At 40.4% G+C, this 12,542-nt stretch overlaps 1 protein-coding gene across 1 annotated transcript; it reads left to right on the top strand.

Annotated features, from left to right (window-relative positions):
- Window positions 1-5,531: 5,531 nt before the first annotated feature.
- On the top strand, window positions 5,532-12,157 carry LOC122644851 (uncharacterized mitochondrial protein AtMg00810-like). Its single transcript, XM_043838225.1, has 4 exons — window positions 5,532-5,821; window positions 10,008-10,149; window positions 10,256-10,953; window positions 12,154-12,157. Exons 1-4 carry the CDS (start codon window positions 5,532-5,534, stop codon window positions 12,155-12,157), a joined length of 1,134 nt encoding a protein of 377 aa, XP_043694160.1.
- Window positions 12,158-12,542: the final 385 nt, after the last annotated feature.

The following is a 12,542-nucleotide window of genomic DNA, read 5'->3' as shown; positions in this document are numbered from 1 at the left end:
GAGAAGCAAAAAAAATCATGTTGTAGCCAGATCCAGTGCAAAGGCTGAATTTAGAGCTATAGCTCATGGAGTGTGTGAACTCATTTGGCTCAAGAGACTAGTTCAAGAATTGGGGATTGACACTGAAGGGCCTATGAGACTCTACTGTGATAACAAGGCAGCCATCAGTATTGCTCACAATCCAGTGCAACATGACAGAACAAAGTATATTTAAGTGGATCGACACTTTATCAAGGAGAAGATTGAATCCGACTGCATTTGTACCCCTTTCATGAAGACTAGTGATCAACTGGAAGACATCCTCACCAAAGGGCTTACCTCCCTTTAGTTTAGTACTCTCTTATGCAAGCTGGGAATGCACGACATTTATTCTCCAGCTTGAGGGGGAGTGCTAAAAGTTATGTACTAATGGTAGTATAGGAACTAGACTTATTTCTAGTTGTCTTATTATGTATTTTCTCTTTCTTATCCTTTTTACCTACTACCTCCCTAGGGAGGTGGATGTAATATTTTTTCTTAATATCATTAAAATAATATAGATGTGTGGAAGCCTCTCTCCAACATAACACATTCTACCGAAATATTGTTCTCCTTCTTCTCTCTTGTCTCCTTCATCCTTCTACCTCTTCTTCTTCCTCCTCACTTTCTTTCTTAACCCAAAATCCAACTAATGCATGGGCTGGAATGGACGGAGGAGAAAATTATCAATTTTATGTGAAATAACACTATAATAAAATGTATAATATTAATTATTATCTTCGTGTGTAATATATTATATAACAAAATGTGGGTGATGTTTAAAGTTTCTAATATATATTTTATATTAATATATATCTTATAGTATAACTTAAAACAGGGTCGGGCCGGGCAGGCTTAGCTCAAGGCCTCAACCCTGACCCTGACTCAGGGCCATAAATTTCCAGCCCTGACCCGTCCTCAGGGCCAAATATCAGCCCGGAACTTGTTCGGGCTCAAGGCAAGCGAAGGTGGGTTTGGGCCCACAGGGCCAAACTTGCACCCCTACCCCATGGCGTGCAGCGCACATCGTGTGGTTGGGGAGCTCCGATCCACACGCCAACACACACCCCCAACATGTTGGTGTGTGGATCAAGGCCTCCCCAACTGCATGATGTGCGCTGCACATTGTGCTGCGCGGGAGAGGAGCCCAATCCGAGGAGGAGGTTGCCTATCTTACCTCTTCCATATGTCAATTTTATAACATTGCAATAGAGTACCTAGTCTCCGGGGCCAAGGAGATGATCCAATCTCCTTTAAATGACTTTTTTTATTAATTAGACGGGTGGGTCATAAGTGTAGGGTGAAGGATGAACATGGACATCTTATCAATAAAAAAACAGAAAAAAAAGTGAGTTGAACACATCAAAGACATTTTCTTTTAAGAAACAAATAAAATCTAGGGAGAAAGAACGCCACCCGATTGCACTAGACACAGCGCCCTAACATAGGGGCGCACGAAATGACCACTGCACCCTTAGTCATCTCTAGGATTCCAGGGGGTGCGATGATCATTTCGTGCGCCCTTGTGTCAGGGCTCAGGGGCGGCGTGCTCCGCACGACCAGGTCGCATTCTCTTTCACTAAAATCTATTAACAAAAATATAAAGAGTTTTTTGATACACCCTTCCAGGGCATGGAAATCCAAGCCCTTATGATAAACAAAAATAACATCAAACTATGAAAAACAGAAAGATATATTGTTTGACATTGATGATAGTTTAAAAAAATTGAAGAACTGAAGCCAAGGCTAAGGATCCTTCTTTCATTCAAGAAGCTGCTCTATGAAAGGCCTCTTTTATTTAACCCGAATATTCTCTGGGACCGGGCTGGCCCCTACGATTTAATTAATTAAAAATATGTAGAAGAAAAACCCACCTTACCCCAACCCAAAGAGCAGCACACTCTCACACACGAACAAAGAAAAACCCTCCCAAAAGAAGGAACAAAATATTACATTCTGAAAACCGGTAAGCCAGATTTTGATTAGTCCAAATTTCCTTGATTCTCCATCCCATTCTAGATACTTGACGAACTCCATTAATCATGCATTTGATTTTTGTATCAAACTTATGGCTTGTTGTTGTGAATCCCATACTTGTCAAAACTAATTTTCCTTGAAGCAAAACACTACATGCCCATCCTGAAGCGTTCAAGAGGTAACTAGATATTCATGCACAAATTAAAATAGGATAGTTCAAAGTGGGCAAATTGATGTGCTGGATAGATGGATAAACTACAACAAACAGGCTTTTTAGCAACGGGAAAAAACTGTCAAAAACATAATTTCCGTCGCCAAAACCATCTTGGGACGGTTGAAATTACCATCCCTAAGTTGTCGCTACAATAAGCGTCCCATAAGCTAGCGACGGACATAAGTATCCGTCTCTAAATAAACTTATTAGGGACACTAATTAATCCGTCTCTAAATAAAACTCAATTGAGACGGATTATTTTTGTCCCCAATATATTGGTTTTAGAGACGGGAGTACTCTGTCTCTTAAAATATTTTTCTATTGGGACGGTTAGTTTCTGTGGCTTAATAGGTTTAGGGACGAAAATTTCCGTCACTACACCAGTAGGTCAGGACAGTTTTGCTGTCTCAAAATATATATTTTAGCGGCAATTCGGCAATTATTACCGTCGCTATTACTGGATTTTTTAGGGACGGAAGTTTTCTGTCTCTATTATATTATGTTTTGAGACAATTCTCATTGCCTCTAAGATTATATTTAGGGACAACTATACTATGCAAAATAATTTTTGGGACAGGTATTTTTCGTTTCTAAAATATATCTTAGGGACAGATATTTTTCGTCGTTCCATGATTAGGACAATTACTTACCGTCCCTATGTTTATTACAATTACAAGACCTATTTACCTTATAGGAGGGACAATAATATTCCTCGCTAAAACGCACTTTTATATGCATTGTACATTAATATCTACATATTTAAGAAAGATAAATAGAAATAAAATTAAATAAAAGTACATAAATTTAAAATTATCATAAACTATTGTGAACAAAAGATGATTCTATCCAATTTTTATATTTACATCATCAAAAAATTGTAGCATTTTGTCCAATCATACAATGTTCTTCTCCCCCTACTAGCTTCTTTCATTCTACCAAAAAAATTTGTTTCTTTCATTCAACCAAAACAAACTGGTTTGTTTCCTTCTACAAAATAAACTAGATTCTTTCCTTGACATTCAGTAGCAACATGAGCCTAAACAATTTATATGGGATAAACACACAAATATTTGGAACTTAAGTAATAATAATTAAATAAACAAATAAAATGCACACACACCTTAAGCTTTGGATCAACAAGATCACATGATTACATCTGTGATAGACGATCTCTATGATTTGAAGCCTAAAAAAGAAAAATTCTATCAAACTTTTATTTATAAATTGATTGTATTAAAGATTTTATAAGATGTAGAGAATCAGTATGAAAATACAAACCTCTGTGGACTGCATGCTTGCTGAATTGTTTCCTCTCACAAGTTACATTAACATATTAAATTCGGACCACATCAAAGAGATTTCTTCACTTTGTTCTGCAAGCCTCTCTCTCAAATCTCTCACCTCACTCCGCAACTCATCATTTTCCTCCATAAAGGCAGCAATGTTTCTATTTGATGTCCGTTCTGGACGTACTCCAACTCCAGGTAAGCGCACTCGACCATGTATATCATCTCCCATTTCATTGGTGAAGATCTCCTCATGCACTAACTTATCCCTTTGTGCTTCCTCAGGTTTCTCCTTGAGTTTGTCTGACATCAGTTTTTGTAAGTCATATTAAGTAATAAGAAGTGAGTGAGTGATAGAGATAAATTACAAAGTTCTGAATATACATTTATAATCATTCTGAAAGACATTCATATAATCAAAGAAATGAAAACAGACAATCCAAAAAGAAATACAAATAAGGACTTGTGCTCACACACACAAACCACTAGAATTAAATAATTGATCTTACAATAAGCAATTATCTGAAAACTTCAGGTTTTTCAAAGGGACAGTGATTGTAGGATGGAGGGAGTATTATATTATAGAGACGGAAATGGCAATTTTATCGGCACATCTGGAACCATGTTTATAGGCTTTGTCTGCCTCTATCTCGCATATCACATCTCCCACTTCTATCTGTTATGACAACCAAAAAATCAATAGAAAAAGACAGCAACCACTATCTAGCTATCCACCTAAGAAGGACTAAGGAAGTGTTTGTTATAGATTTCCATTCCCCATTCTTCACTTTCATTCATTATCTAAAATGAATACTATGCAAAAAAGTTCCTGGAATGAAAATTTTATTTGGTCGAAGTTACAATGTAAAATGAATTTTGATTAAAAATGGATTGACTCCCTTTTCCTCTAAGCCATCTCCCAATCCCTTCCCCAAAAAGACCAAACCTCCACTTCTATACTTCACCAAAAACTAAGACCTATTACCAATGATTGATCTCAGCCATACTTAAAAAGAATTCACATGGATCTAACCACAGAACAAGTGGGATTCAAGGACAGCAGAAGTGTATACACCCTCTTCACTCAACCCTGACTGTTGGGGGCTTCCCAAGACAGCCTATATTGAAGATATGATCTCTATCATCGGTTGCACATTCCATGTACAACCACATCTTGTATTTTTGGTAATCTCTATCACATGCAATATGGCCTCTCTCTCAACTTGGAAGCTATGATCACATGTGATATGGATCCTACCTTTGAATGGAAGTCTCATCGTCAAATCTCTTTCATATGTAACCCAATATTCCATGTATCTTCCATCTTATTTGTTTCCTTGTATATCTGCCATCTTGTAATCTGTATATATATTCCTCTATTGAGGAATCATTAATTCAAGGAAATATTTCACATTAACATGGTATACAGAGCCCTAGCACTCTAATGAGTTTCATTCCTCTAAAATTTTCTTTTCATTCTTCACCATGCCGGACAACTCCAGCTCAATGGCCATCTCTTCCCTTGGTCAGGACACTCCTCCAATTGGTATGTCTCCTTCACTCCACCATGCTCACCACTACATCTCTATCAAGCTCACCTCCACAAATTTCTGTTTTGGAAGACACAGATTGAGCCCTTTTTGACCGGCCAGGACCTCTTCAGTTATCTTGATGGTACTCTACTTTGTCCAACCGACTCTACTGCTGCTGCTACCTGGCGTCGCTAGGACTCTCTGATCCAGAGCCTCCTCATCTTCTCCCTTACTGAAGAAGTTTTTCCCCTTGTTATTGGGAAGTCCAAGAGTCTGTACATCTGGCAATCTTTGTGCACTGCGTTCTCTTCTCCCTCTGAGAGTCGTCTGATGGCTCTCATCACGGCTATGCAAGACCTGACTCAGAAACCAGAGGAAACTGTCTCTCAATTCCTCCAACGCGCCAAGTCCATCTCTAGTGAACTCAATGCTGCCGATCACCCCTTGCGCCCCAGTGCATTCAATCTCCATGTTTTTTGTGCCCTCAAACCTGATTTTTGCTCCATGGTTGATTCCCTCTTGACTCGGATTGATGCTATACCTTATGACGATCTTCACGCCATGTTACTAAACCATGAATTCCTTTATGGCTCCTCACTCAAGAAACTATCACTTTCAGAGTCTTCTGCAACTAAGACCTCCCCTAATGCCAACTCTGTGCAACGCTCCACCACATCCTCTGCCTCCGGTTCTCCTCAACCGAACCGTGGTGGCAGATGTTTTTGTGGTAGGGTTCGTGGTGGTCGGGGGCATGGTACCTTCTCTAGTGGTCCTCCTGGGCAGTCTTCTGGCCGGTTCTACTGTACGTATTGTGGCCGAACGAACCACTCCATTGAAAGATGCTTTCTTCGCCTGAAATAGGGTTACCAACAGTCGCCTCCATAGTACAACAACTCCCATCCCCCTTTGGCCCACTATACCTACCCCACTGCTGTCCATTCTTAGTTTAACCCTCAACCTCCATTGCTTCCCACCCCTCACCATGCCTAACCCCTACCCTGGTATCCTGACACTGGTGCTTCTCACCATGTTACCCTAGACCTTCAAGCTTTATCCCAATATGATGGGTACACTGGTACAGATCAATTGCAGGGTGGCAATGGTAAGGGCTTACCCATTACACATCTTGGTTCCACCTCTCTTCCTTCTTATTCTTCTATAATTTTTCATTTAAATAATGTTCTTAATGGTCCCACCATTAACAAACAACTTCCTTCTGTTCAGCAATTTGCTCGTGATAATCATGTATTTTTTGAATTTCACCCATCTCACTTTCTTGTGAAGGATCAGGTCACCAAGTCAACTCTGCTATCTGGAACGAGTAAAGGGGGCCTCTATGAATTCTAGCCCCCCACTCCCCTTCTGCTAATGTTGTTGTTCGCACTTCCTTGAATCTTTGGCATCGTCGATTGGGGCACCCCCATGAGCGTCTTCTTAGGCATATAATAAATGTCAATGATTTACCTACTTCTTCTTCCCGTATTAGTAATGTGTGTTCTGCTTGCCAGTTAGGCAAATCCAGTCGGTTAACTTTGCATGAGAATTTTAGTAAAAGTATTTTTCCATTGGACCTTATTTTTAGTGATGTTTGGGGCCCTTCTCCTACCCCGTCTTTGGATGGTCATCGGTATTATGCAATCTTTGTGGACAATAATACTAAATTTATTTGGTTTTACCCCCTTGTGCACAAATCTGAAGTATTTTCTGTTTTCTCTATTTTTCTATCTCTTGTTGAACGACAATTTGGTAGGAAAATTAAATGTGTACAAACTGATTGGGGTGGTGAATTTTGCACCCTCCCTGACTTTTTTCACAAAATTGGCATTAGTCATCGTTTATCTGCCCCTCACACCCATGAACAACAAGGGACGGTTGAATGGCATCATCGCCGTATTGTTGAGACTGGCCTGTCCCTTCTTGCTCATGGGTCTATTCCTAGGCACTTTTGGCACTTTGCTTTTGAAACTACCATTTATTTAATCAATAGAATGCCTTCTTCTGTCTCCCTCGGGGTCTCCCTGTTTCAACTTGTTTTCCACAGCCGCCCTGATTATAAATTTCTTAAAGTCTTTGGTTGCTTATGTTTTCCCTACCTCCGTCCATACAATAGAAATAAAATGGATTATCGTTCCTCCCCATGTGTTTTCTTGGGCTATAGTGCTTCTCATATGGGATACCGATGTCTCAATTTGCATACCAATCATTTTGTCATTTCTCAGCATGTTCGCATCGATGAGGAAAATTTCCTTTTGCTGCTTCCATCGTAGGACCCCCACTCCTTCCCTCCCCCCTTGTCTCCTTGGGCTTCGGTCCCTTTACAAGTTCCTCATCCCCCTACCACCCCTCCAACGCCCTTACCAACCTTCCCTCCCGTCTCACCAGTCCAATCTTCACCACCTGCTGCTCCAAACCAACTCTCACCATTACCACTGGCCCCTCCCGAATCCGCTACCCAGCCTACCTACCCAACCCCTACAAACATTGTCTCTCCTTCTCCTCCCCTGCTTACCCCACCCCTTAGTGATTTTTACCCACCTACTGCACCTCCCCCATCACAATCGGCCAATCCATCTGCTCCCCCTATGCAACTTCACCACCATACAAAACCCCAAGCCCATACTACTGACATTATTCCTGTAGAGCCCTTTACGCAAGCATCCAAGGTACTTGAGTGGCGAGCTGCAATGGCTGAAGAGTTCAATGCTTTGGTTCATAATGGCACCTGGTCTCTCATTCCCAGGACCCCTGATATAAATCTCGTCGGTTGCAAATGGGTCTATCCCATCAAGCACAATGCTGGCGGGTCCCTTGAGCATTACAAGGCTCGATTTGTAGCCAAAGGCTTCCACCAATAGTTTGGGATTGATTACAGTGAGACTTTTAGTCTCGTGGTCAAACCCACTACCATCCGCTGTGTACTATCCATTGCAGTTTCCCAGGGCTGGCCGGTTCGGCAACTGGATGTCCATAATGCTTTTCTCCATGGCCTATTACGAGAAGAGGTATATATGACCCAACCACAGGGTTTTGTTGATTCTAATCATCCATCTCATGTATACAGACTTCATCGTTCTCTCTATGGTCTTAAGCAAGCCCCTCGGCATGGTTTCATCATCTCTTGACATTTCTTATTCAACTTGGTTTTATTGGATCCAAAACATGTAGGCCGATCCTACGGTCCATGGGACCATGGTGGTTCACCTTGGTAAACTAATGAAATTATATTATCGAGTTCCCTATTTTAGGGAACTCCAGGGTTGTCCCTAGGGAACCCTAGGGTTGCCCTAGGGGTACCCTAACATGGCTTGGGCATCCTATTTTCAATTTTAGGGTTATCCATGGTCGCCCATGGTGCCCTACTGGAACCCTACTGGGGTTTGGTATGACAAACCAATGCCCAGTCCATCTCTTTGATGTCCTATAAAATTATTGGGATCCATGTCATAGAGAATAATCATCCCTATTCCATCTCATGGATAGGGGATCCACCTCATACCCGAATGCGCAGCGGAAAATAATCGATTCGGGTTACTTTCACATCTCATGAATAATCAATATAATAAATCAGCAGGAATTAACATAAAATTGCTAACCTGATGAGCCTCAAGTGTTGCTCCTCCAATAGACAATGGTTCTTCCTCCGATGAGCACTCCAAGCAAACAAATCTGAACCTCCAATGGTGCAGCCAAGGTTCTTCAAGCCAATCCTAGATGCTTTTCAGTCCTTCAAGCATAGATCTGGGTTTCCATAACCCTAACTCTCAAACAAAGTAGAGAGCAAGAAGAAGGAGAAGAAGAGATCACAAGAGAGAGAGGGGAAGCCAAAAACCATCAAAGAGGGGGGGGGCAGCCAAAAATGTGGAGCATTGGTGCCCCCCTCTGCGTTTTTTGTGTTTATATAACACTAGGGTTTCTAAAACCTTAGATGGGAAAAATAAAATCCCAGTGAGAGTCAGACTCTCTCTCTCTCTTTGTTTGGTTGTCCTGTTTAAACTCAAAGTGCTTCTAATCGGTGAAGAAGCAGAATCTAATAGGGAATGTTATAATTAATTAATTATTTTAATTTATGGATACTTACAATTAGCACCATATCTATTAATTAAATAAAGAACCAATTATTTTAGCAAATTCTAAATAACTCCCTACATGATAATAAATTATCATGTACAACCCCCCCCCACTAATCAACACCATCATTATGGAATCTAGGGCATGTAACCTTGTACTGCCAAACCCCATCCATAGTACATGTCCATATAAGAGTGTCTGTGTATCTGATCGGGTCCCGCAAAACTCGATAAAACACTTTATTCAAATAACTACATATAATCTATTATTTTATGTAAAATAGGTTTTGCAAAAAACCATTTCCAAAACGGCACTGGATCCAGATTCCGATCCGACCATACACAGATAACTTCAATCTCGGTGTTCCCCAATCGGGCAGTGGTGACCATGTTGAGTAACTCCTTCACTCACAAAGTGTTTGCGCATTCCCAGAACACTGGCTTTGACTCACTTGAGCCTCATTCATTGATGAACCAAAGAATGCGGTCATACTTTGCAGTGACAGGGTCCCCTAATGTACAAGGCCTCAGTGACACATGTCTATCCCTTCCTACATCTGGCAGTAATACATGAGGGAATCGACAAAGTAGATTCTTCGTCAATACACACATCGATCATGTGATTACTCGCATTCGTACCCTGACATCACATGTCTAGGCATACCCAATGCGACGACCATATGATAAGGGTGCCTAGCCCAAACCCTAGTCGTGACTACCATTTTAAGTAAAACTTACAGACACATAATGCTAAAAAAGTTTATATCGCATGTGATAATATTAATCCAAAATGTATAAAGGTTCAATACAAAGCAAAACCAGATTGAACGGGACCGAACCGGGTTTGATGGACACATAAATCTAACAAAATAGACACTTCATTATTTATCTGGCATAGTGGTTATCATGTCAGTTATGTTTTAATTTATGTGGATGATATATTGGTGACCAACAGTGATGCCTCTGCAGTTCCTGTTCTCCTTCGTCAGTTGTCCACCGAGTTCTCCATTAAAGATTTGGGGCCCCTTCACTTTTTCTTGGGCATTGAGGCTAAAGTACATTCTCTTGGACTTCTTCTCTCTTAGTCATGTTACATATCAGATTTATTACGGTGCACTGGTATGATTGATTGTAAACCAGTCAAAATGCCTATGTCCACAGTCAAAGATTCAGATTCAAGGGGTGGCTTTGCATGATAATCCCACAGAATATCGGTCTATGGTTGGGGCGCTCCAATATGTCACCCTCACTCTATCTGACGTGGCTTTTTCGATCAATCGTGCATACCAATACATGCATGCACCTACCAAGAATCATTGGCAAGTTGTGAAACGGATCTTGCTCTACCTTAAGAGCACTTCCTCTCATGGTCTTCTCTTAGAGCGGTCACCTTCTCGTCGATTACAGACCGTCTCTGATGCGGATTGGGCGGGTGATGGCAGTGATCGCAAATCCACTGGTGGTTTTGCAATCTTTCTCGGGCCGAACTTAATTTCTTGGAAATTGCGAAAGCAATGCACTGTTGCATGTTCCTCCACTGAGCCCGAGTACAAGGCCTTGGCTGATGCATCTGTCGAATTGATTTGGTTGGAATCCCTATTCAAAGAACTCGGGCTTCCTCTTCCTAGCCCTCCTGTGCTATGGTGCGATAATATTGGCGCCACTTATCTCTCCGCCAACCCGATGTTTCATGCACGCACCAAGCACGTCGAGGTTGACTGTCACTTTGTTTGTGATCGTGTGGCCAAGAAACAACTCCAAGTTCAGTTCATCCCTACTCACGATCAACTGGCTGACACATTTACCAAAGCTCTGTCTACTGCTCGTTTTGATTTCTTGCGAGACAAGCTGAAGATTCGGTTACCCGATTCTCCACCTTGAGGGGGTGTATTGAAGATATGATCTCTATCATCGGTTGCACATTCCATGTACAACCACATCTTGTATTTTTGGTAATCTCTATCACATGCGATATGGCCTCTCTCTCAACTTAGAAGCTATGATCACATGTGATATGGATCCTACTTTTGAATGGAAGTCTCACCGTCAAATCTCTTTCATATGTAACCCAATATTCCATATATCTTCATCTTATTTGTTTCCTTGTATATCTGCCATCTTGTAATCTGTATATATATTCCTCTATTGAGGAATCATTAATTCAAGGAAATATTTCACATTAACAGCCTATAACAATAACTTCTGCCTCATAGACGGTAAGCCACCTCAGAATCCCAGGCTTAGCCCTAAGAGGGGCTTCCAACAGCAAAGCCGGCCTGCATGTGTGAGGCTGAGGTAGAATGCACCCAACATAACAAGTATCCTATTAGATGGCTCCAAATACACAGCTTTATTTTTTTGACAAGTAACAAAGATTTTATTAGGAAGAAAGTAGAAAAGGTTCAAAACCAGCAACTTACAACAACCACTACTGGGAACCACAATGTCCACAACAATTTTACAAGTAGACAGAAAGAGGAAAACGAGAAAAAGACAGAACAATGCTAATCAGACAATGGAAAAGACTGTTTACTCCAACTGAACCATCTCACATGTTGCTTGGCCAACATGTAATCATTATCTGTCATTGGCTTCCAGTGAAACAAAAGTTTCACTGGGGAAGCAAGGAATTTAATGTGTAATTATGAAATGGGAAAATCTATAAGGTGTTTTATTTGAGGTCAGACAAGTGATGATAGTTGCCACATCTCCACCTACCATGGTTATCAAGTCCCTTCCTTATAGTGTAGCTCAAACCCATTTGTGACAATGCTTCCATTGATCGTAAATGAATGGAAGTAAATGAATGATTTGATAATAGTAGGTTCATTTTGTGATTTCAATAATAGTTATCTTCTCAGTTACTAGTTATTCATTGATTTCAATATTTGTTATCTTCAATTTACAATTAATGATAAATAATGAAATGACTTGTAACAATGGTTTTGTTACAAACTCTATTTATCCATTGATTTCAATATTAGTTATCTTACCTTAACAATTTATTCCTCTTTGCTTGGATTATAATATGAACACATCAAATCCATTTTCCTTTTCAGGTGAATTAAAGTGTATTTATCGAATATTTCCTCACTACAAGTTATGAATGTAAGATTTCATCGTGGTTCAAACCCAAAATTAAACTGATCTAAACCGGATTAACCCGATATTGAAAAACCGAAATAAACAGAAATCGCACTAGACCGAAAATTGAAGTTTCTTAACAGTTTGGTTTTGGTCTCACTCATTCCGAGACCGAAAGCGATTCAGCCTTACTGAAACCAGACCGAACCAATCGTTTGACACCCCTATTTGCAAGTATGCTATCACAAGTGAAAGGAAAACGTTATCTTAGAGATGGAAACTATCCGTCCCCAAGAAAATCATTATTTAGGGACGGAATATTTTTTGTCCCAAAGAAAATTTTTATAATAGAGATGGATAATTT

The sequence above is a fragment of the Telopea speciosissima genome, chromosome 11 (assembly GCF_018873765.1).
Source record: "Telopea speciosissima isolate NSW1024214 ecotype Mountain lineage chromosome 11, Tspe_v1, whole genome shotgun sequence".
In the NCBI taxonomy this organism is placed as follows: domain Eukaryota; kingdom Viridiplantae; phylum Streptophyta; class Magnoliopsida; order Proteales; family Proteaceae; genus Telopea; species Telopea speciosissima.
This window is presented reverse-complemented; position numbering and strand designations above follow the sequence as displayed.

Excerpts from the sequence above, each read along its gene's own strand:
- LOC122644851 (XM_043838225.1), top strand. The coding sequence starts at position 5,532 with ATGGTTGATTCCCTCTTGACTCGGATTGATGCTATACCTTATGACGAT. Across the intron at positions 5,822-10,007 it reads CCTGGGCAGTCTTCTGGCCG|TTATGTTTTAATTTATGTGG; the intron begins GTTCTACTGTAC and ends TTATCATGTCAG. Across the intron at positions 10,150-10,255 it reads TCTTGGGCATTGAGGCTAAA|TCAAAGATTCAGATTCAAGG; the intron begins GTACATTCTCTT and ends CTATGTCCACAG.